The sequence below is a fragment of the Periplaneta americana genome, chromosome 10 (assembly GCF_040183065.1).
Source record: "Periplaneta americana isolate PAMFEO1 chromosome 10, P.americana_PAMFEO1_priV1, whole genome shotgun sequence".
Lineage (NCBI taxonomy): Eukaryota > Metazoa > Arthropoda > Insecta > Blattodea > Blattidae > Periplaneta > Periplaneta americana.
In genome coordinates this window covers 106,354,955-106,382,117 of record NC_091126.1, presented here as the reverse complement: position 1 = coordinate 106,382,117, position 27,163 = coordinate 106,354,955, and the positions used below count along the sequence as shown (strand labels likewise).

Here is a 27,163-nt window from a genome sequence, read left to right as displayed (position 1 = left end):
GAACAGGAGGGGTAACATTAGTAGCAAAAGAACTAGCTAGATATAGAATAGACTTTGTGGGAGTACAGGAGGTTAGGTTAGATGGGAACGGCATAACACAAATAGGAGATTATTTGTTGTATTATGGGGAAGGAAACGATAATCATCAATTAGGAACAGGATTCTTTACTCATAAAAGAATAAAATCAGCAGTAAAAAGGTCGAATTTATCAGTGATGGGTTATCGTATTTAGTATTTAAGGGTAGATGGTGCGATATCGTAGTTATAAATGCTCATGCCCCTACAGAAGATAAAGACGACCATATAAAGGAAAGCTTCTATGAGGAATTGGAACAGACTTTTGATCAGTTACCTAGATATCACATGAAAATTTTATTGGGGGATTTCAATGCTAAAGTAGGACGGGAGGATATTTTTAAACCGACTATTGGAAAAGAGAGCCTACACTTAACTAGTAATGACAATGGAGTTAAATTAGTCAACTTTGCCACATAAAAAAATTTAATTGTCAAAAGTACAACATTCTCCCATAAGGATATACATAAATATTCTTGGACTTCTCCAGATGGATTGACACATAACCAGATAGATCACATCTTCATAGATAAAAGAAGACATACTAGTACAGTAGACATTCGAACCTTCAGGGGGACAGACTGTAATTCTGACCATTATTTGGTAATTGGAGAACTAAGAGAAAGACTATTAGTAGCCAAGCGAGTAGAGCAACAAGTTAATATTAGAAGATTCAATATTCCGAAATTAAAGGACGAGGAAACTAAGCAACATTATCAGGTAGAAATTTCAAATAGGTTTGCTGTATTAGCAAGTTCCGACGAAGTTGAGGAAAAGTTAGATGTTAATAGCATGCGGGAAAATATCCGAGATAATATCAACATTGCAGCTGAACAGAGCATAGGTTATTATGAAACTAAGAAAAAGGAACCGTGGTTTGATGAAGATTGTTGCATGGTAGTAGAAAGAAGGAAACAGACAAAATTGAAATTCTTACAGGATCCAGTTGAGACGAATAAAGATAATTATTTCAATAAAAGACGGGAAGCAAATCGTACACTTAGGAATAAAAAGAGAGATTACTTGAAGGGAAAACTGAATTAGGTAGAAAGAAATAGTAAAACTAAAAAAACATTAGAGATTTATATAAGGGCATAAAGGAATTCAAGAATGGCAAGGGTAAACGTGATCAAGGATGAGAATAGTGACTTGCTTGCAGACTCTCATTCAATCCTGAACAGATGGAAAAACTATTTTGGACAACTACTAAATATACATAGGTCAAATAGAAATGATTGGGACGAAATTCAAATACAAACTGCTGAGCCATTTATACCCGAACCCACACTTTCTGAAGTCGAAATTGCGATAGAAAATCTGAAAAATAATGTCTCCAGGTATCGACCAAATTCCAGCAGAATTAATACAAGAGGGTGGAAGCGCATTATCTAACGAAATTTATAAGCTTGTACTTGCTATTTGGGAAAAGGAAATTGTACCAGAACAATGGAAGGAGTCCACAATCGTACCTATCTTTAAGAAGGGGGATAAGACTAACTGTAGTAACTTTCGAGGAATATGACTTTTCTTGACGTCGTACAAAATTCTGTCCAATATTCTTTTGAGAAGATTAACACCATATGTATATGAAACTATTGGGAATCATCAGTGTGGTTTTAGGCGTAATAGATCAACTATTGACCAGATATTTTGTATTCGACAGATAATGGAAAAAAAACTGGAGTATAAGGGTACAGTGCATCAGTTATTCATTGATTTCAAAAAGGCACATGACTCGGTTAAGAGAGAAGTTTTATATGATATTCTTATTGAATTTGGTATTCTCGAGAAACTAGTTCGATTAATTAAAATGTGTCTCAGTGAAACGTACAGCAGAGTTCGTACAGGTCAGTTTCTATCAGATGCGTTTCCAATTCATTGTGGGCTAAAACAAGGAGATGCACTATCACCTTTACTTTTTAACTTTGTTCTAGAGTATGCCATTAGGAAAGTCTAGGATAACAGGGAGGGTTTGGAATTGAATGGGTTACATCAGCTGCTTGTCTATGCGGATGGCGTGAATATTTTAGGAGAAAATCCACAAACGATTAGGAAAAACACGGGTATTTTACTGGAAGCAAGTAAAGAGATAGGTTTGGAAGTAAATCCCAAAAAGACAAAGTATATGATTATGTCTCGTGACGAGAATATTGTACGAAATGGAAATATAAAAATTGGAAATTTATCTTTTGAAGAGGTGGAGAATTTCAAATATCTTGGAGCAACAGTAATATAAATGATACTCGGGAGGAAATTAAATGCAGAATAAATATGGGAAATGCCTGTTATTATTCCGTTGAGAAGCTTTCATCATCCAGTCTGCTGTCAAAAAATCTGAAAGTTGGAATATTTAAAACAGTTATATTACCAGTTGTTCTTTATGGTTGTGAAACTTGGGCTCTCACTTTGAGAGAGGAACATAGGTTAAGGGTGTTTGAGAATAAGGTGCTTAGGAAAATAATTGGGGCTAAGAGGGATGAAGTTACAGGAGAATGGAGAAAGTTACAAAACACAGAAGTGCATGCATTGTATTCTTCGCCTGACATAATTAGGAACATTAAATCCAGACGTTTGAGATGGGCAGGGCATGTAGCACGTATGGGCGAATCCAGAAATGCATATAGAGTGTTAGTTGGGAGACCGGAGGGAAAAAGACCTTTAGGGAGGCTGAGACGTAGATGGGAGGATAATATTAAAATGGATTTGAGGGAGGTGGGATGTAATGATAGAGAATGGATTAATCTTGCTCAGGATAGGGACCAATGGCGGGCTTATGTGAGGGCGGCAATGAACCTCCAGGTTCCTTAAAAGCCAGTAAGTAAGTAAGTAAGTAAGTAAGTAAGTAAGTAAGTAAGTAAATAAGTAAGTAAGTAAGTAAGTAAGTAAACAGAGACAAAATGAGACTGAAAATCTGGACGTTCTTGTTGATAAACATGCCAGAAAAAACGCTACACTACATTTTGACTTATTTTGGAAATTAATGTCTAAATAAAACATGTCAATAAACAGAAAATAGCATAATCAGCATAAGTGATATACGTAACCAGAGTTATGAATGTTACATATAATAAATTTAGAAACCTCTATTCTGAAAAACAGGTTTTTCTTTAATAAGAATATGACTTCAGGTTTACAGGTCTTATCTTTCTTAAATCCATTAATTCTTTCCATGCACACGTTAAACTAATATTGAAGAGTTAAAAAAAAATAACTCAATACCCGACAACTGGTCTCTTTTCATATGCATGCACACATATCATGACTAAACTCAAACTCTAATGCAGCTCTTAATGTGTTTAAGAGTGTTTATGAAGTGAGTATGCTGTTACAAATACTTAATACCCTTATTAGCATAAAAGGAGCCAGGAACCATAAACCATAACTTATCTTTTCATCGGTACTTCCGGTTTGATTTATCAAACCAACCCTGGAATGGCTGGGCCATAGCTCTGACCTAAATTCCATACAGCATATTATGTGGAATATGCTGGCATGAATAGTTTTCAGCATCGTAACATCAAACCCTAATACAGCTGAAGGATGCTGTGTGAAGAATGGAAGGTCATTCCCCCGGAGTCAAATAGGGACCTAGAGTGCAGTATGCTCCAACGCATTGGAGCTAGAGGAGACAGTACCTGATTTCAGTCTGTGTGTACAACGGTAATGTGCCTGTGTTGTATAAAATATATCTAATAGTGTCTGCAAAGAAAAAAGAAGACACTTAGCAATTAACTCAAAACTGCTAAAATTATAAATCAGTGAATTTTATAGATGTATGGCAGTTAGTAGAAGAAGAGACAATGATAGGGGATATGCTACTGGAGCTAAATGACAGCTGTGAGCAGTATGGGATGAAGATAAATGCAAGCAAGACAAAGACCATGGTTGTGGGAAGAAAAATAAACATGGTAAACTTGCGAATAGTAAATGAGGCAGTAGAGCAAGTGGACAGTTTCAAATACTTGGGTTCTATCATAAGCAGTAACATGAGCTGCTACCAGAAAGTGAAAAGGAGAATAGCAATGGCAAAGGAAGCTTTTAATAGAAAAAGGAAAATCTTCTGCAGATCTCTGGAAAAAAGAACTGGAGCAGAAATATGGACATTGTGACGAAGTAAAGAGAAGCGAATAGATGCACCTGAAATGTGGATATGGAGAAGAATGGACTGTATGAAATAGACAGACAGAATTAGAAACTACGCTGTATTGGAAAGAGTGGGTGAAGAAAGAATGATGCTGAAATTGATCAGGAAGAGAAAAAAGGAATTGGCTGGGTTACTGGCTGAGAAGAAACTGCCTACTGAAGGATGCACTGGAAGGAATGGTGAATGGGAGAAGAGCTCAAAGCAGAAGAATGTATCAGATGATAGACGACATAAAGATACATGAATCATATACGAAGAATAAGAAGGCAGAAAATAGAAAAGATTGGAGAATGCTGGGTTTGCAGTGAAAGACCTTTCCTTGGGCAGAACACTATGTATATATATATATATATATATATATATATATGTCAGTGAACTTAAACAAAATTGTTTGCTTTTCCTGGTAAACATTTTGAAAAAAAAAAGAAAAGACAAAATCTGTCACTAAAACATGCTTTGTGATAAATTACTGTGTTTTCTAAACAATTTCAAACAGATCCACATTTTTTGCTGGTCAGTGTATATTGGCCCATGTGGGATCAAAATACTTGGTCACAATACTGAGCACTGGAAGGAATGGTGAACAGGAGAAGAGTTCGGGGCAGAAGAAGATATCAGATGATAGACGGCATTAAGACATATGGATCATATGAGGAGACAAAGAGGAAGGCAGAAAATAGGAAAGACTGGAGAATGCTGGATTTGCAGTGAAAGACCTGCCCTTGGGCAGAACACTATGAATGAATGAATATTAATGAGACCATTCTGTATGTCGAACAATCTTGCATAAGTTTTAATGTTACAATAGTTCACTTGGTTTACACATTTTCTGTGTACATATTGAAACAAAGGCATGTATTCTTGTATTTACAAAGTAATTGAAAATACATTCATTTATTACATGTACACCAGTGATTTAAATAAAGCCGTTTTTCTATATGCAGATACATAATTACAAACTTTGAAATCAGTATGTAGTGTTAGGCAACTGCATTGACTATTCAATCATTTCTCAAAGAAAAGAACTGGTAAACAATATATTTTTTTTTATAATCAGTCTTTGCTCCCTGTTTAGACATTTTGGTGAGTTTGTCTTCGTGAAAAACTGAATATCCATGCGATCTCAGTGGAAGTTTTATGTACAAAGATGAACTGAGCTGCTGCATAAATTCATTTTTCAGTGTGTTGTGAATCAGTATCTCGTCAGTAGTTTGTAGCAAATGCATGTATCTTTCATTGATTGAGCCTTTGATCCTTCACTTACAGTTCTTCATGGAACTTATACAGTTGAGCATGTTTGTCCTATTGTAGAGAAACAGAAATTTTTTTCTGATTACAGTTATAAATAAATCTGATTAGTCCACAATTCAGAATATTAATCAGGAACTGAATACAGTCAACTCTGGTTATAGTGAACCTCTGCGGACCAGCATATTTCGTTCACTATATCCGAGGTTCACTAAAACCGAAGTGTCTGTTTTTATACTACTGACGTTGCTATACATACAGTATTAATGCCCGTTTGGGACAGACCACGTTCAATATCAGTACTAATGTTTGCTGTATCTTCCAACTTAAACAATTTACGCTTTGACATCCTGATGTTCACAGTTCGAAACTTGAATTTAATCTAGCCATGTAGGTATTAGGCACTGACCGATTTCGCACCTCTTCCCACTAGAGGTATGCTACTGCGTACTTGGCCTTGAAATTTCCCTGGGTTCACTTTTACAAAGATGCGGAAGGAAGGGTTGAGAACCATTATACTGTAATGCTTCTTGTATTTACCCTTTGGTCATCACTCTACTACCTTTTACAAAAGAAAACACTTCCTCTTCCTATTCTTCTAATAACCTCTTTTAAAGGAGTCAGAACTAATCCTTCCTTTATCCCTCACTGCATACACTATTCTCTTTAACATGTTTCAAGCTGTCCAGGAAGCTGAACAAATCCTTTGTCCTTCAATGCACTTAAGGGGTAAAAAGTTTGAGATTTTGTTCTGAACATATTCTTGGAAGTTTATAGGGGAAAGGGTTTCCTAAATTATCATTTTGGCCATTTTAAAATTACATTTTCTTGGAGAAGTTATAGTTTTAAGTTCACTATAACCGAAGTGAGGGTTCACTATAAACGGAAATATTAATGTACTTTTTAATGTATGCGGGTCGGAACTAACGTTTTAGGTTCACTATAGTCGAATGTTCTCTATAACTGAGTCCACTATACCCAGAGCTGACTGGATTTAAAAAATTTGGGAATTGTGTCATCTTTCACATTTGACATCAAAAACAGTGTATCATGGGGAACAACTTGGATATCTTGGGTACTAACTAATTATTTTATCATAAAACTCGCTAATATTTCAGAGAGTACTGAAAGTATCAGCCTCCAATTTCTGTACTTTTCTGGAATGGATAAAGAAAAGGAAACAACTTCCTTTAATTAACTGAATTTCTTAAATAATGAATAAGCTCACACAGGCCTGGAAAATTAAATTTATGTATTGCGGCACAGTATTAAACAGGTCTCTAAACCTAATTTTGCTGTTCTGAATTAAAAATCTGTTTACCATTTTTTCGTATCTCATACAGTCTTCTTTTGCCATGCGGAAAATAAATATTTAATTCTTTAGCAATTTCTAATGTTTATGTACAATTTAATGTGCTAAAGACTAAAAAATTATAAAATTTCAATTGTACAGACCCAGAAAAAAAATTTCGGTCACCGAATTTTGTCTCTGGGTCTGTACAGATACAACAGTTTAAAATGAAACACGAAATTTCAAACATACCTTAGAAAAATTATTTTCTCCTTTATTTCGTTGAAAACAAATGCTCAGTTGACAAGCGTTTTTGTCCAAACAAGGTTTATCTCTTATTCAACACCAAGAGTAGTCAGACATCCCACCAACCATGGTACTTCATTTCCATCTGTTTAACATATTGATGGAATCTCTCACCTTGCTTTTTACTTAGTACACTTAAGTTTTCAGGGAAATATTCAAGATGAGAATGCAAAAGAGCTAACTTCAAGCTCATATTACATTCAAGTGCCTTTAACTTTTCTAGCATGGTTTTCACAATATGCTCGTATTACATTACCAGAAACTTGATGACCATATCCTTTAAAGAGTTCCAAGCCTGAAGCTCAAAGTCAGTCATGATATTTCTGAAATCAGCATCAAGGGGGTAACAAAACTTTCTGTGAGTCAATTAATGGGCGATTTGTAACATTTCCTGTCCCTGGCACACAAGTGTTTTCTTTTCGGCCAATTTATAACTTCCCAGTCTCTTTCTCTGGTTCTAGAGCTCAAATCACACAAAAGCTTGGAAATTTTATATATCCTCCTTGTTGTACCAATAAAATACAGTATACCTTCAGTTCTGTATTTAACACAAAATTGAGAGTCATCATTCTAGTATTAGAATCACTGTGCACGCAACTTGTAGCATGGTATATTAAATTTTGTAAAAATATAAAATCATTTGACATTATGTTTTACCACTATCTACTTGTCTACTCCTTTAGATTTTCTGCACAAGTTTTACATACGATATGACGAGCAAAATTTTTGTCTTGATCTCTTAATCTCGTTTTAAAATTGACCAGATACAAATTGTTGGTCAATGGAGTAATGCTACTTTTCTGCTGCTTTATCGCGTAACACCCACATAATATTACATATTACGTAACAAATATTGTTCCGATTATTCTTCACACAGCCTCTTTAAGATATATCACTACAACTTGCCATTTTTCCCATACACAAGAAGATCTGAAGGAGACTGTAAAAAATATGATAAATAATTGAAAGGCGACAAAAGTTGGTCAGCTGGTTACTAATGCCTCCAGATGTGGTCACTGATCACTTAGAATAGCAAGCCTTGCGACCAGGTTAGTTTAGTTAGAAAGTGATGGAAAATCATAAGGGTGGGTTGTGGGTTACACAGAAGAATGCGTGAAAGAAACGAGTCTGTGGAGGGGATTGGAAGCTGGTGTGTGCAGGCTTCATATTTACTGCTGCATCACAAATCATTCTGAGCTGCCGCATCACAACATTTAAGATGTAAATATAAATTGTACTAAAATTAATAAATAATTTTGTTCATAAACTGCAGGTTTATTATGGAGATATTAACTGGGGAAGCTGAGCTTTTTAGCTTACATTGATGCTACGTCACTGTTGATTCATATGGTTGATATACTAGATCTGTGCCGAGTTATGGTTGACCAACTTACACTTATTGCAGATTATACGTCTTCATATAGTGGACCAAAATATGAGGAAATAATCTGTATGTTGAGCGTTGTCATAAACTGAGTTACAGTTTATATCGTTCATATACCAGTAAAATGTTGGCATTTTACACTTCTTAACATTTATAAATATAACTGCGAGGCAAGTACAGTGTTATTTAAGTAGTCATACTGAAAATATTGTACAAAAGTGAGATATTCTTTTAACATTATTTACATTCTAATATAATTTATCTAATATGCTTATAAAGTCTTTTATTCCACATTATGATTCACACCCAACAGATCTCATGACCATATGCTGGAGATGGAAAACAAACATTTTATCTTCACACCAGTACTATTTCTCAAGCATTTATAATCTACTTACATCATTACTGTTATAACTGTAGCATATTACTTCGACTGATTACAGATTAAGGAAAACTTAATTAAAAATAATTTATGATTATAATGGAAAAATAATAAAATACTACTTCACTAAATATTTGTTTAAATTATTCAAATATTTCCAAACAAATACTCGAGTTTCCACATCTTTCTCATTTTATATTATGTGTGTTCTTATTGTTGAAAGTGAAAATAAATGTAACAATTATAATGTTTACTAACTGGCAAGGTAATGATAAGAGTGGAGAGATATGAATCGTAAAATCATACTTTTGGTTTATTATTTAAACAAGAATATATACAGTGTACAGTACATGAGAATAAGGAGAATAGAATTAGACGACAAAAAAAAAATCGACAAGTGCTTACTTTTACTTGATAAGAGATATGAAACGAGGCTGTGTAAGCAATCATCATTATTTGGGTGACAATAACAATGGAAATACAGGGAGAACAAAATAAAGACAAATAGAGCAAAAGAAAGACAAGAAGAACAAGGGAAAACATTGAGAACAAATGAGTGGCTCAGTGCCAGAGTTGCCTAAGCCACAATTACACTAAAAAAAATTACTGAAGTCTAAACTTAGATCTCGTTTTTTAAAACTGTATGCTCTCAATTGGAAATTATTTCTCATTTACTATAATCTAATATTTATCTAGTACATCTACTTTGGCACACAATATATAAATGACAATTTACAGTCATTTTATGCAGAAATCTGCGGCTAAAAATTTGTAGTTTAGGCAACTCTGGCACTGAGCCACTCAAATGTACAATGAGAACAAAGGAAAGACAGTAGAATGGAAGGAGAACAATGGGGAGACGGATTACATGGAAAGAAGAGAAAAAGGAAGGGAAAATAAGAAGAAGGGAGAATACAAAGAGAACAAATATGTAAATGGAACAAAGAAAGGAGAAGGGCAACAAGGGGGATAGAAAAGAACATAAGAACGACAAGCAGAATATAAGGAGAATAATAAAAATTCGATGAGAACAATGGGAATACAGCAATACTATGACAACAGAGGGAATACGAGATAAAGAGGAATACAAGAAGAATAAATGGCAGGGACAATAATAAGAATACAACTAGATCAAAGAGACACAAAGTGAAGAAGGGATAACAAGTAGAACAAGGGAAATACAAAGAGAACAAGGAGAATACACGGAGAACAAGAGGAATACAAGCAGAAAAGTGAAATACAAGGATAACAAAAGAATGATAGGGAGAACAAGCAGGTATTGCCCTTTTTTTCCTTGTCTTCCCCTTGCAAGCAGTTGTGGCAAGAGGATTTGCATATTTGTAAGACAGTCAATTTCCAAGTAACTCCCTACCCACACTAGTCAGGAGAAAGATGTTTGCGTCAAAACAAGGTTACAAGCGATAAGCGGAAGAAAATATGCCGGTAGTATAGTCCGGGTCAGCTTACTTCATACCGCAAGGGTGAAACCTAACCATTTTTCCCCCATTACTACATATGCAAGTGGATTGTGGTGATTTTCTAGTTGCATATTGAATTTTCTTTTGCCAACTTCGTTTCGAATTTCGATACTGACAAATACTACAAATGGTAGTGATTTTGTAACTGGTATGTTGGCAGCTGAGTCAAATATCGACAATATTTGTCAGTACTGGAGTTCCATGAAATTAAAATTGTACGTACTAGATTTCTGAGCCAGTTACTGGAAGCTAATGAAATTTAAACATACTAATAATTAATTAATATCAGTATTAATACATATTAGTTATTTTATGTGTTGCATTGTGGTTATAATTCAAGACTATAGTCAGGTAAGTTTTCGGAGTTAGTACTAATAATGCCATGTGGCCAAACAAAATACATTTTTAGGTTAGGTCTCGTGAGTGAATTGTTTAGTCAAACCAATGAATTTCATATTGCCAGACAAAATACTTGACATGTTGATCCCTTTCTCGTATAGCTTGCCTACGAAAATATGTTACAAATTATTGAATTATTTAGAATAACCTTCCAACATAAAGTACGGTAAGTAAACAAGTCATTTAGTATGTAGGATAGGATCGTGTGATATCTGGTAACAGTTAGCAACACTGACAAGACGGTAATATTTGCTGTTTAGGAACTGTTCTTATGTGACCCTCACTATACCGTGGAACTTCTCTTTCTTGGATATCCCTGTAATATAGATATCTTTAGAAACAGACAAATTATAAATTCCCTGGCCCAAGGTTAGAAAATAACAGACGAATACAAACAATGCTTCTTCTTCCACTTGTGTGGAGTTTACCTCTCAGATATGGACTCATTCATGTTGAGGGATCTCATGTTAATTCATACGAAGTTGAGCAGTCTACAGGTAATATCTGAAGTGAAGTTTAGTTCATATCCCTCAATGTAACTCTATTATCTTTAACTCGTTAGTGAGTAGGAACACAGTGAAAATAAAGAAAAGGAATTTCAACTGAATACAAAGGTGATGGAGGAGTGTAGTGGTTAAGCTTCTTTACTTTAAAAAAAAAATAACTTCTTCCGGTCCTCTCAGTGTTTATTGTGAAACACTTAGCTATTGGTGCATATGTTCATTCTAAATTTGTATCTCATCTATGTTGTGCTATGCTATGGAAGACTTGGATTTCAAAGGGAGGGAAGAGAAACTGGACTGTTATAGAAGGGTCTATTTGCAACGATAGAAATATGATTTTTAGAAGATGGTTGAGCATTTTAAATAAGAAAAATTCAGTTGTTCTGAAAAGAATGGGTAAATTGATGAAAATGTGGATAGAAAATGGCAATGACCAATAATGCCGATCTTTTCAAATGAGAGGAAAGTAGTATAAGTGAATACGTGCGTTTGAGTGGTTGTGCAGAGTGCACAGAAAAAAATTCCAGAGTCAGAATCCAAGATACAAAGTAAACTTTTAGGAGAGGTAATAGAAATAGGTTTCATTGATTTTAAAGTTTCTAATGATCAGTTGGAAACAAACAGCAGCAGGAATTTCTTTCAATGCTATTTTGTGGTGAATCATCGAGACAGTAAACAGTAGGGTTGAGAAATTAATAAAACTTATTTCAGAGGGAGGACACTTAGAGAGAAATGAATAATTTTTCTTTCATGTTGAATCTTTCGTACACTATTTTTAACACTTGAATATAAATAATTGATTAAATGGCGATCTTACTCGTGTTAATTATGTAAGCATGTGCAGCTTACAGCTGTTTCGGTGCTATTCGACACCATCCTCAGAGTCTACTAGATCTCGACGCTATCTCAACTTCACTGCCTGTTGTGTTGAGAATTTGATTGGGGTGTGTTTTAGTGTGTCTGTATATTTCATATTGTTCTAGTGTGTTGCGTTTTTGGTTTTTGGGTTGTATGTGTGGGATTTCCATGTCTGTATTTATGTTATTGTATGTGTGGTTAGCATTAGTTATGTGTTCGGCATAAGTAGATGTATTGTGTCCTCTGGTTATTGCTTTGATGTGTTCTTTATATCGAGTTTGGAATGATCTGCCTGTCTGTCCAATGTAGAAACTGTCGCAACTATTGCATGTGAGTTTGTATACACCTGTGTGGTTGTATTTATTTGTTTGTGTTGTTTGTGTGTTGAGATGTCTTTGTAGTGTGTTTTCTGTTCTGTATGTTATGTTGTATTTCTGTTTTCTGAATGAGGATGCGATCTTGTGTGTGTTTTTGTTTTCGTATGTTAGTGTGATGTATTTCTTGTGTTCTTGTGTTTGTGTTGTGTTTTTGCGTTTGTTGAGTTTTTGTTTTGTCTTCCTTATGATGTTATCTATTATGTTTGGGTTGTAACCATTTTCTTGAGCTATGTATTTGATTGTGTTCAGTTCTTCATTGTAGTGTTGTTGGCTCATGGGTATGTTAAGTAATCTGTGTACCACTGTACTGAATGCAGCATGTTTGTGTTGTGTGGGGTGATTAGATGTGTTGTGTATGTGTGTGGTGAAAGCTGTAATTGCAAAAAACACTTCGAGGAAATATGTAGGATCGCTGAAACAATTTTTTAACTCCATATGCACAATTCTCTTTCATCTTTAATTTCAAAGCTATGTTCTTCTCACATTTCTCTATCGAAATGTTGACTTAACTCAATTTTGACTGAAAGGTGACATCCTCTTTCGTCTGCGCACCCACGAATTAATGAAATTTAAATGTTATACGAAGAGGAAGGCAGAAAAAAGGAAAGATTGGAGAATGCTGGGATTGCAATGAAGGACCTGCCCTTTGGCAGAAAACTGTAAATGAATGAAAGTGTTAGACAAATTATTGGAGGCTACTGAAAATTCACAATTTGTAGCATATAACTATGTGGATGTTAAATTGGTTCTGCTATTTGAAAATGACAACACCTACATTAAGAAAAATTAAATTATGTTTTATTTAACGATGCTCGCAACTGCAGAGGTTATATAAGCATTGCTAGTGTTACGGAATTTTGTCCTGCAGTTCTTTTACATGCCACTAAATCTAGTGACATGAGCCTGTCGCATTTAAGCACACTTAAATGCCATCGACCTGGGCTGGGATCGAACCCGCAACCTCGAGCACAAAAGGCCAGGACTATGCCGACTACGCTACCCAGGCGACAACCCTACATTAAGATATTTATGAAAGATGTAAAAGAAGGAAGCAGAGAAGATGAAGTGGAATAGGTGGAAGAAGAAGAGAAGGGGATTGAAAAATTACACAGAAGCATCTTGTAAATCACAGTCATTGGAAGAGTTTGATGGTGGTGGTTGTGGGAGTAGGGGTGGGAGCTGAGGCAGTGGCAGTGGCAGTGGCCATACAAGGCAGGACATCTCTGTATGAAATTCTATGTCTAACTGTGTGATAAGCAATAGAAAGTTCAGCTGCCATTTTAAGATTAAGTTGAGATGAAGTTGCAGAAGAAAAGTAATCACTAATTCCCCTCCCCCCCAATGTTTTGGTTCTTTTTCTTCCACCACGTGTTTTAAAGAAAGATTTTTGTTTCTCAACATAGTTAACACAATCATGTCCAATACTAAACATTGGAATTATTCTGCCTGGACACAAGCCCATTACACACATTCTCCCTCCTCTTTAAATAAACACTTTTTTTTTCAATGGGGGATTGTCTTCATAATTACATTTCAATAAATATTTAGGCAGCATAATTAAAACATCAGTTACTTTGGATTTAATATTCATTACTTGGACCACATAAAAGAAACACAAAGACATGGCAAAGACACATATCCAATCAAAGTGAATATTCGGATTTTTGTTTTCTCATGACGTCACTATGGAATATCAATTAATGAGCAAGTGATCATGATCGAGAGATTACTCGTAACATGGAGATCAATGCAAAGATATGATTTACAATGTTGCACTTGATTAGTCACGTAATATTAAAAAAACGTGCAAAATTAAAACTGCTGAAATTTAATTCGAGGATATCATGCCAGAAGGGCGTATCAATAAACCTGCAAGTTTACATTACAGCTATTTAAATATGGAATGATTATTCCCATCCTTGTCTACATGACAAGGTACTTTCTTTGATTTTTTCTCAAGTCATCTGTAATTCGAAAACGACTTTTTCAAATATAAATAGTTTCCATTAAAATATTTAATTAACGCAAATTTTGTTGATACGACCTTTTGATATGATACTCTCGATATCTTGAATTGGGAATCAGGAAATAATAACATAAATTCTCTAAATTTCGGGATGTTCTGCAAAACTCTGGAAATTTGGCAACCCTTATATAAAAAAGACCAATTTCATTCCTAGAATATAATAATATACAGTATTGTCAAATTCTCAGTTTGGTTTTAGAAGAGATAAAGAAATCAATAATGCTATAATATCATTTACTAAATCAATCCTTAATGCTAACGACAATAAAGAATAAACCACTAGAATTTCTGTGGAACTTGGTAAAGCACTTGACATAGCTAATCACAAAACTCTAATCAGAAAATTATATTCATTTGACACAAGACTAGCAGGGAACTGTTTGATATCATACCTGAGCAACAGGAAACAGGTTGTAAAAATTGGCTTAGTAAAATCTAATTCCATTGCTATGCTACAGTTGTACAAGTTTCATTTCTTGGTCTGTTTTATTCCTTGCATATATAAAAATGATTTTCCTTTATATATAACTGAAGGGAAATGGTCTTATTTGCAGACAACAAAAACATAATAAATAGGTACTGAATGACAGGAAAAAAAAAACTTGCAAATAAAAATTAATGGAACGTCCACAACATTAGATTAGTGGCTAGTAAATAATAAAATGAAATTAAATCTAACAAAAACTGTGTACATGTCATTTAATCAATATCTATGTGATCAAATTCATATAGTACCGATAGTTAATATCACAATTAATGCACTAAACTTTTAGGTGACTGGATAGATTCCAATCTGACATAGAGACAACATATACCATATACAACATCTACAAGGGTATGCTGAAAAGTAATGTCTCCTATTTTTTTTTGTCGCTATGAATATAGTTAAAAATATTAGTGATAAAGTACATTGTATTCAGTGAACTTTCTGCTTTCAGTGACGCAAGTTTCATATCTCTGCCAATAGAGAGCTCTGAGTTATAACCTGAAACATGGCAGCATGTACCAGCACTATGTCGATGCGTCTCAAGCAGTGTGCTGTGATCGAGTTTTTAACAGCAGAAATTGTGCCCCTGATAAACATTCATCAGAGATTGAAGGGTGTGTATCGTGATCAATGTGTCGACATCAGTACTGTGCGATGTTGGTCTGCTCCTGCTCGTGCTAGTAATGAACCTGGTGCAACTCTCAACTTGTGTGACAAAGGATGCAGTGGAAGACCATTTGCTGCAACTGATGACGCTCATCGAAATCGTGTCAATGAAGTCATTACAGCAAATCGTCGCATAATGCAGGAACACCTGTCAATCCAGTGTGGCATAACAAGGGAGAGTGTGCAGGCGATAATTGCAGAACTGGGATTTCGGAAAATTTGCATATGATGGGTACCTTGAATGCTCCTTCCTCACATAAAACAGAAGAGATTGGACATTTGCCAACAATTGCTTTTGTGCTACGAACTGGAAGGCGGTGAATTTTTAAAGAACACTGTCACAGGTGACAAAAGCTGGGTACATCACTTCGATCCCAAAAACAAGAGGTCATCAGTGCATTCTGCCACAAAGGATCACCTGCATCCAAAAAGTTCAAGGTTGTGCCATCAGCAGGCAAACTCATGCTTACAGTCTTTTGGGATATTCAAGGTGTGGTGCATATGGAATTCATGCCTAAAGGCACTACCATTAATTCTGTCAGGTATTGTGAAATCCTAAAAAACTGAAAGCACCAATTCGAAGGGTTCATCCAGATAAGGAGCAGCCACACACCAGTGCAATGACAACAGAATGTATTCCTCATCTTCGTTTCACTGTTGTTGATCATCCTCCATATAGTCCCGATCTGGCACCATCAAATTTTCATCTGTTTCCAAAACTTAAAGAACACCTGAGAGGACATCTCTTTGATTCTGATGATGTGGTGGAGACAGAAGTGAGGCTGTGGTTTCGCTATCAGAATGAAACATTCCACAGTGATGGTATCAAGAAACTAGTCACCCATTGGGAGAAGTGTATTCATTGCCAGGGCGATTATGTGGAAAAATAAAACTACAGGTATGAAGAGTAATTTTGTAGCAAGTTACCAGTTTTGTTTCATTCAAATAACTACAAAACTTTTCACATAAGGAATTAGAAGGCATTACTTTTCAACACACTCTCGAAACTGAGACGTGTGTGTTATGCTTTTTGAGGCACTGCGAAAAATATCACCCATGGAACTTCTAAAATTAGTGTACTTTGATTATCTTCATTGAATATTATCATATGGCATTATTGCTTGGGGATCATTAAAAAAATCGACCAAGTATTCAAATTGCAGAAAAGAGTACATACTTAAAATTATTAAGCAAGTCCCCATTTTGACTGAAAGTACGAGAATTTTCAGAGAACTTAACATTTTACCCATGTCCTGCATATACATTTTATAAATTTTTATTCATCAATATATAGATTCCTATCAAATTCAACCTATTATGAGTATGGTACCAGTATTTACCGAAACATTCATTTGAATTACAACAGGCTTACCAGAAGTCTTAACAGTATATCACACAGAGGCAGCACAAGTTATACAATAAACTTCCAAAAATATCAAAGAACTTAACATCGAAATATAATAAAAAAAAAGGGAGGTAAAGAAAATATTATTGACACATACGCCATTTTTCACAAATGAATATCTAAATTTAAAGTTTTAATAATTAATATTTTCTCCCCATTCATTTTATGTCTCGGGTAGCCAGAGTTGAGGTCAAAGATGGGGAGAGGAAACAGAGAGACTGGATAGGACAGTGCCACACACTCCTGGAGACTGGAAGAATTGCGTGTATTGCCATTTGTCCAAAAGGGTATAGAGAATTTGAGAGGTAAAGCTGAATGTTCCCAGATGGCTTTATAGTCAAATTTGGCACGTTATTTAGTATTAAGTTTATATAGTAGTATATACCATATTACTTTGTGTAATGCATCCTTGATGCTGTGTTTCACTTTCAATATGTAATTCAATTCATTACAGTTTTGCATGCAAGGAGTTAAGTTTATATTATAGGCATTATATTTTAAATTTTGTAATTTTTCTTGTTTACTGAAGATGCCATGAATGCTTGTAAATTCATACAGTTAATAAAGATCTAATCTAATCAATTGTTACGAATGGCATAAGTGAATAAGAAAAAAGTTATCATCATTAGGACTAACAATTTTTTCCATCAAGTCTATATTTTGATGGAAGGTATGAAAGAAGATAAAATAAATAAAAATTATAAGAAATAAGTTTATTTACCACTATCTTGTCTTCAGTTCCATTTCTAGTGCTGTCTTGGAAAACAAATTCAGTTTCAATGAAGTGAATGAGTTTGTTCTCATATTCCATTCTTTCCACATATTTAACAGCTTCCTAAATTGAACAAAGAACATAATTATGTGTAAGTAGTTAGTTCGTAACATGCAAAGCAATTCTCTGTGTTTCAATAAAAAATAAGCAATTTGAAAGAGACACAATAAATAAAAGATTCTGTTGTGATGCTTATAGTATTTTTATTTTTCCCCCTTATCATTATAATAATTACTACTGTACCTTCTCCTTGAGATATATTAGCATGGAAAGGCATAACCACATTTTATGTAAAATTAAGAGTATCCTCTAATACACAATATACCGGTATAGCTTAAATTCAAGAAAGGTTTAATACCAGTAGATATCAATATGGTAACTATGCAAATCTGGCTTTCAGGTAGTAGCTCCCTGTAAAGCAGGTTTGAATAATTTCAAGGAAAAATTGTTTTAGGGCCAGGTATCGATTTATTTGTTATTGGAGGTGTGTTAACAGAAACCCACAATTTAAGTCACACAGTATTTGTGTGCACTCAAAGTTGGGTTCTGGTGTCTTGTTAGCCCATTTGAGTTGTGTGGATATAAAGGAAAAATTGTGATGGTGTCATGTATAGTTCCTCGGGTAGCTCAGTCAGGAGAGCATTTGTGCGCTAAGCGAAGGGTCCCGGGATAGATACCCAGCGCCGGAACAATTTTTCCTTGAAATTACTCAATATGGTAACTGTTACTATACACTTGCTCATTTGGACGAGAAATCGGTCTGTCGGTCAACCAATCAGTCAATCTTTATTTATGTATGAGTCAAAAGTACAAACAGATTATACAAGAAATACATTTAAATTGGTACAATGAGCAAATTAAAAGATAGTATTAGCACAGTCTAGTATATACAGTCACGAAGCTCAATACGTAGTAAATATGCATCCATAGATAGTTGCTAACCACTAGGATTGCTACTATCGCCTCATTACAGACAATGCGAAATAGTACCTGCACAGTCTACTGTTCCTAGTACCCTTATAAACTCAAGCTTCATCACTGTATATACTACACTGTGCTATTAGTATAATCAGGAACAAAAGTAGTTGTGATAGTGAGATTTATTCTTGAATATTATAAAATGGATTATTATGAGCCAAATTTGAACTAATGATTTAAATCTACTAAAACAAACACAGTGAACCTCAGGAGGTAATTTATGAAAGAAGTCAATAGCAATAGTTTTACGCCATTTTTTGGATTTAGTCAGACTAGCATTTGGCACTAAAAGAGAATAGATATAGCTATCTTGTAGCATAATTATGGAGTTCGAATCTACAGAGAGTTTCTATGCAGACTGGTCCCAGGAAGTAATATTCCAAAAGCTTAATGACGGTAGTGCAGAGCGTCTGTCCCAAGAAAGCTAAGCGATAAGGTGTGGGGGTAGGACTGGCTAGCATAGGGAAGCATCTACAGACCTGTCTGTATGCCAGCATACAACCACTCACCGCTCGACAACAGATTTGTTAAGTAGATGTTGGAGTGGGACTGGTCAGCATAGCAACTCTCTGTACTCAAATATTTGAACAAGTTTTTTTTTTTTTTAATGAATTGAACAATGAAATATGTCTAGATATATCTGGTACTATAAAGAGGTAACTGAAAAACACTAGGAGGGACACTAAAATAACATTTTACAAGATAATGGCTGTTCCTATACTACTATCAGTCCAGTAAGTTTGGACTATAACCAAAAAAAAGAAGAAAAAATTATAGAAGTAGCTGAAATGAATTTTTTAAGTAGTATAGCGGGATACAGCCTTTTGGACAAAAAACGAAATGAAGATATTAGGAGTGAACTAAACATTTTTAAATTAACAGACAAAATTAAGTTATATAGGGACAACTAGAAGGGTACACGTTGAAAGAATGACTGAATACCACATACAAAAAATAATATTAGATTATAAAGCAATGGGTAAGAGAAGTATTGGCAGGCCAAAAAAGTGATGGGTACAACTCTTTAATTGAAAACTATGAGACTGGAATGAGCCTTAATGAATTAGCCCGTGAATTGCTGCTGCTCCTGCTGATGATGTGATGATGATGATGATGAAATATGTATAGACTTATAACAGTAAGAATGCCTAATAATCAAAGGCTTACAATGAGCTTTAAAGTGAGATCCTCTATTACGAATAGCTTTCTTTTGCAATAAAATTTAAGAACCCTATTTAATATAGTACTACTATTTCCTCAAAAATATGAATATCATATACCAGGCCTGGCCAACATGTAGATCATGGCATTATTACCGGTCGATCGCTAAACATTTTATGAGCAAGAAATATAGCAGAGCACAACAGGGACTCAACATATGTCTGTCCAAAGAAAGCAGGGTTGGCGATATATTGCTGCAAAGTTGGCAAAACTGACAATAAGCATAGGGCAACCTTGTGTAGGAGAGTGAGATACGGACTGTAGCAGTCACTTGTGTGGTAAATGTGCTTTGTGTTTCTGTTTGTTTCGGCATTGTTACTCCATCTGCTGCCTCCTAGCAAAATTATTCATGTCTTAAAGTTAATGCCTTACACCAGGGATGTCAAGGTCAGAGTACGTGAAAGAGTCTATGTGCTACCAAGCGCTCACGGGTTCCAATGAATCTATTCTGCAGGTAGTAGCGGTGAAAAAGAAGGGGTGAGCAAAATGAACTCTATTGGCCTACCACTGCAAGATGAATTAAACTGCTCTTCAGTAATAGATAATGTGTTACGCTCATACAAGAAAACTAGAAATAAAAGCATGTTTTGCAGCATGTACCTCTCAAATAAATGCAATTAATTATAAAATAGTAGGGTACAACAAGTAATAAACATAGCGTCTCTTTAACTTAAGCAGTTTTACATAATAAGGCCTACAATTAGCCTAATTAATGTTATTAACTGTTACATAATCATGTACTAATATGAGCATTATCACACTTCTAGAAACAAATTTAAATTCCTGACTTCTCGCGTAATTCAGAAGTGCTTTTTCTGGTTTTTGCCAACACCAGCTTTCTTATGTCTGGTGAAATGTTGTTTCCTGCAGCAAAATAATTTCTAATGGAAGACCTGAATTGGCTGACATTCTAAGTCCATTGAAGTAAATTTTTCAGGATTGCAAAGAAACTATATAGGTTTCTATTATGAGTATTGAAATAAATATTTGTATGATCCAAAAACACAGGCTTAGAGTGGACTTGGATATTCTTCTTTACAGAGTGATAGCCTATATATGTAAAACACAACTTGTTAGGTAAAAAGCCGAATCGGTAAATTTTGAATTTGGAATGTTTGTCAATTCAGGTACTCAATTGTAACTGTGTTGGTAGGCCTATATTTTCTGGGTTTGATGAGTGAGGATCACAAACAAATCCAACTTGGGCTGGAGCAGGTCAATATCTTTAAATCGTCTATGGAACTCTTCTCAGAAATTTTTTAAAACATTGCAGTATTTTAAACTGTTGAGCAGAAGTTCAGTGACTGAAGGCATTGAAATTATAAAAATTTTGCTGCGCGATCTGTGACATCCACAATGAAATCTTCATCTGAAAGCTTTTAACAATATCTGTCGACACAAATTAATTGATTCTTTCCTTGCGATCTCAAATTCAAAACGTTCAGATGCTCGAATATATCCTTGAGAAAGTTAAGTTCCTCGGTCCATGTAGAGTCAACTAGTTCTGGACTGTCTCTATTTTTCTATTATGAATTCTGATAAATATTCACGCAATTAAAAATACCTGGACAGAACAATATCGTAATGGTAAGAAACATCGTCAAACTGACAATTTATGTACGAAAATCTGGACAATTTATAGACACAACTGGTAACAGACATGTAACGAGTCTACGCCATTAGCAGCACACACTTTTGTTTATATTTTATTCTGTAAACATAAATACAATGCTGTGACAAAGAAGCTCTACAATACATCTTCACATACATTTATTACTATTTAATGTAATAAAAACAAACTAAATTGAATATTATATCATTCTGTAGATGAACTAATAATTTCAAGCATTCGACACTGCTTGTCTTTGTAATTAAATAATTTCCACAAACCAACAAAGAGCATCATCTCATCTTTCACTTACATAAGAAGTTAAAGAGTCTAGTCAGCCTGAAACTTACTGAACAACTTCTTCGTCAATGTGTAATGTACAACCCTTGTGCTCACCAGCAACTTGTACCTGCATGACTTATGTGCTATGATCAGCACATACGGGCTATATTTGTGCTCTTGTTGACATCACTGCCTTACACTTGTACTAAACCTTGTAACATTAATAACATTGATTGGTTTATTTAGTGATAGTTAGTTGAAATGATCAAACATAACTCTGTTGAGAGGGAGGGAGGAGGGGGGAGGGAGAGGGAGAGGGAGAGGGAGAGAGAGAGAGAGAGTGTGTGTGATCACTGATCACTGACTCAAGCATTCCCCATTATTGTTTGCTCGACTTTAGAGTGTCCAGCGAGAGATCCACTGACAGAGGAAGTTCTGTCCTGAGCATACATTAATACTACACAAGGAAAACATAAGTCATCTACTAATTACAAGCAGTGTAAAAGTTTGTTGACGTTTTTAATGATAATATATTGCTTAATTTTCAGCGACACATTATAAAATATAATTAATTTCATTGTCATTTTTACTTATCAACATTACCTTCAGTTTTGTATCTCGCAGTTATCAATAAAAAGTTCAGTGTTATTGTATTGCATTTATTAACATTCCAGGGTATTCGTACATTGCTTCACAGCTAGAATATGGAACAAGTCAAAAAACTTAATACTACTATAAAGTCTTAATTTAGATTCACAGTCTAGTTGAAATATATACAGAAGAGGTTTACAATATAGTCTACTAGTACAACAAAAAGTTTTAGTACCTATCAATTTCATGAAGCGTTGTTGACTGTCATGAATTCACCTACAAATTAGAAAGTGTGAGAAATTAGGTACTTCTTTAATTTGGGCCTAAATAAACTTATGTTTTGAGTTTGATTTTTTATATCCATAGGGAAGCTATTAAAAACTTTTTACTGCCATATAACGCACTCTTTTTCTGATAGCATGATAGACTTGCTGTTGGAGTATGAAAGTCATTTTTTGACGTGTATTTAACTGTTGAATTAGTTACAAAGTTTTCACGATTACATACGAGCAAGATTATTAATGAAAAAATATACTGACAAGCCATGGGATAGTTTTTTTTTAAATAGTCCTACACGATTCCCTAGATTTGGCACCTACTATTATTCTAATTACTCTTTTTTGTAGTAGGAATATACTGTTACTATCTGTGGAATTTCCCCAGAATATTATTCCAAAATTCATTACCGAATGAAAGTATGCAAAGTATACTGTTTTTAAGGTATTCCTTAGCAGTTATGAATGATTCAGTTCTTACCTCTCTAGGAGTGAAATATTCCTTTTGTACTTTCGGCAGTTTCAAATAGTAGTCCTTGTTATTAAGCATCGTTTCATCACCAGGGAAGAAAAGTAAGTAGCTAGCTACAGCCTTGCATGCTTTCTTCATATCCCCAACTGAAAAGAAAAATATGTATAACACTAAATAATTTTACCAAAACGCAATATGTTGCACTCACTCTGAAGATTCTGGTACTTAAATATTACCTTTATAGTAAGCATATTGCAGAAAATGATAATGACTTGGCAGAAGGTCGTGGTGCTCCTCTCCATTTAGAGACTTGAGTTTATCTGGACATCTTCTCTTACATTTGAGACAGTAGGTGAAGTGATCTGTGTGATCAGAAAAACTTAAATTAGCAAGATAATATGAATTGGCAGGAACTTCCTTAATAAATCGAAAGAGTTCCTGCTTCCTTTTTACAGCATACTGGGATGAAATTTACTCCATATCCATATCTATTAAATCTATTTCTTTATATATCCTCCTGTTTACAATTTCCTTTCTTTCTCAGACCACATAGGTATATACAACTCTGGTTTACCCAAGCAAATAATGAAAACCACTACAACTGGATGTTTTTACCTATATTTAACAATTCATTTTTAGAACAAATAAAGGACTTTAAGTACTTAGGTGTTACGATTAATAGTGATGAAAGAATTGATGAAGAACTTAATACCAGAATAAGGAATATCAATAACCTCTATTATGCAATGAATAGATTTTTTTTCTAGGTAAAAAGGAAGTAAATGAAAGAATAAAAATGTCTGTATACAAATCAACCCACATCCCAACACTTCTATATGGAAGTGAATCTTGGGTATTGGGGGAAAAAGTCAAGAGAAAGGTACAAACTATGGAAATGAAGAAGAGTAATTGGGAAAACAAGGAAAGACAAAATTAGGAATCAAACTATAAGGATGTCCCTAAATGTTAAATCCCTGCAACACGAAGTAGAACAAGTACAGCTTAGATGGTTTGGACATTTAGACAGAATGAGTGATGAAAGAATACCTAAACAAATATGGGAAGCCAGAGCTAGTGGGTTGGAAAGAAAGAGATCGAGAGGGGGACCAAGAATGACCTGGAACAATAGCGTAGAAGAGATCTTAGCAAGAAAAAAGAAGTAGTCTTAGAATGAGCTAAAAAGATTGCAGTAGATCGCAAACAATGGCGAGCTCTTTGCAAAACTTCGAAACCAAAAGGTAGAAGAGGATTGGAATAAGTAAATAAGTAACAATTTATTGAATCATTCACCCGAACAATATTGTAACTAACATTTTTCATGAATATGAGTTCAAATGAAACCACGTTATGTCTGTCCTGCATGCGATGGGAAACTTCGTTTTTGCCTAAATCATTAGTTGGCACTAGATATTTTAAAATTACTGTTTAGTAGAACAAAGTTATAATTTTTACAATTTTTTTACTATCCTGTAAAATCCTAGATCATATATACTAACAGATAGCTCTTTTATATAGGCTTTAGGGTTTGCAGTCGAGGCCGGCTTGATGTAGTTCAATAATCGTCATCAGATGGCACAATGACCAACACCATCACGAGACACGAACTCTGAACCGGTCTGGTCGGTCTAAATCGTTTATTTCTTGCTTACGAGATATTCTCGTAAGCAACGGTATGTACTGTCGACAATTGATGACCATGGATAAATATTATTGGCCTATATGACCTAGGCAAGTTCGGAACGAGGGAGTTCTAATTATAGTTGTCACGTGGGCGAAGCGGAGAGATAAGATAAAGTACGCCTTTGTATTGAATAGAATACAATGCAGAGTCTCGCGCAAAGCCAATCTACCTAGAATTTTTAGACCATGTTATAAAGTTATCGGTGGGCTAAATTATGATTAGTTATCTCTTCTGTTTTTATATATTTGTCGTGAATATTATTTATATTATCAACAGAGTGTATAACATAATTTATCCGTTAATTGATATTTCACTAATGATAAATCCAAAGAACAATGGGAAATAAGGGACTAAACACTGAAAAATAAATAAAATAAAAGAATTTGACGTTCATAATTATAATGTTGTCGGAGTTTTGTTATACTTTACTTTGAATTATTTTAATTTGCACCACAAAAACTTATGAAAATTAATGTTAACATTACCTATTTAGTTATGATAGTAGTATATTGGAAAATTTGTGCATATAGCCTGATTACAATATATAAGTAATCCTATCCTAACCTAACCAATGGTGGTCTTGTTTATTACAGACATGTTCGTATAATTATACAAAAACAAGAATAATCTAGTTTGCAGCCTGTGATATTGTCTCGTTTACAGTATTATATAATATACATATTACGATATTTACTAGGTACTTTAACAATATATAGTTAATAATATTATAAAATATACAGGCCTAATCCATTACCAAGAAATAGCCCTTCCCTCACATGTTCAATACTGTTTACCTCAAAAGGCCTTCAAACCTTAAAAACTATTAGAAACTGGATTAAAATAGTCATGTTGATGTAGGCCTACAACATTACATTTTTTGTCACTACTCCTGATCCCATTCTAACAGTTTCAGGTTTTGTAATTTGTAACAATACTAACAATACTGATGGGTCATTCCATAGTCACACACGTAACATTTTCGAAGTAACTATGATCTTCACAGGATACTTAATCAAATACTTAGGAGTTCATGAAAGACACATCACTGTTTTTTAACGTAAGCATTCCAAAATATAAACAGAAAATCATAATGAAAAGGAATAATTAATAATGTAAAAAATATTAAATATTATATGGTGTGACACATGAACATTTTCTTGCCACTTAATTTATTACCAAAATGGAAAATGTTCATATTATTGTGCCAAATGTCATAAATGCATTTAATTGTTTTTGAAACAATTAAGACATTTGTGAAATACGTGTAACTGCTAAATCGCATACTTTAATAAAAATAACAGTGCCATTAACAAATAAAATATTACAAATTATATTGTGACACACGAACATTTCTGTCAAGTTGATTACTAATCTTTTCAAATGCATATAGAGATTTACCGTATACACTGTGTCTACAGTTCTTATTATACAAAGCAACACTTGATTACACTAAAGTGTCCACACCTGTGGAGTAACGGTCAGCGCGTCTGACTGCGAAACCATGTGGCCCGGGTTCGAATCCCGGTCGGGGCAAGTTACCTGGTTGAGGTTTTTCCGGGGTTTTCCCTCAACCCAACTTTCGGTGCTGGACCCCGGACTCATTTCACCTTCATATCATTCAGACGCTAAATAATTTAGATGTTGATACAGCGTCGTAAAATAACCCAATAAAAAAAAATTACACTAAAGTACACTTCCAGATTTAAAATATCCACGGTTGTTTACAACTATATGTGGTGATATCTCCTGTGTAATGTCACGTAACAAATACATCAATATAAGCTATCCACTTTTTCTGCCATTTGTAGTACTTCCCTTTTTTTAACAACACAGACGCTTTAAATTCTTCGCCACTACAAGCTTTTGTAACTTCCTCTGCTTATCTGACGTCTTTTTTTAAATTGATTATTTAACGATGTTGTATCAACTACTAGGTTATTTAGCCTCGATGGAATTGATGATAGTGAAATGATATTTGGCGAGATGAGGTTGAGGATTCGCCATAGATTACATGACATTCGCCTTACAATTGGGGAAAACCTCGGAAAAACCTCAACCAGGTAACTTGCCCCAATCAGGATTTGAACCCGGGCCCACTCATTTCACGGTCAGATGCGCCTACCATTACTCCACAGCAGTGGACCGAACATGGGTTATGTACAGTTACCCTGAAAAAGAATGAGACGATTCTTGGTCGTCGGAAGTTGAAATTCTACAGCGCGGTTCACTCGATATCGACATAACGATACATA

At 34.6% G+C, this 27,163-nt stretch overlaps 1 protein-coding gene across 3 annotated transcripts in view; it reads right to left on the bottom strand.

Annotated features, from left to right (window-relative positions):
• LOC138707935 (prolyl 3-hydroxylase 1-like) overlaps window positions 1-27,163 on the bottom strand; it is a 487,774-nt gene that overhangs the window by 109,026 nt on the left and 351,585 nt on the right. For all 3 annotated transcript variants that reach the window (XR_011334463.1, XM_069837999.1, XM_069838000.1), the window contains exons 4-6: window positions 23,467-23,592; window positions 23,240-23,376; window positions 17,752-17,865 (exon numbers count right to left, since the gene is read on the bottom strand). Coding sequence is in view for 2 of the 3 variants with exons in the window: in XM_069837999.1 (XP_069694100.1) it covers window positions 17,752-17,865; window positions 23,240-23,376; window positions 23,467-23,592 (377 nt within the window). In the remaining variant the exon portion in view is untranslated. The remainder of the gene's footprint in view (window positions 1-17,751; window positions 17,866-23,239; window positions 23,377-23,466; window positions 23,593-27,163) is intronic.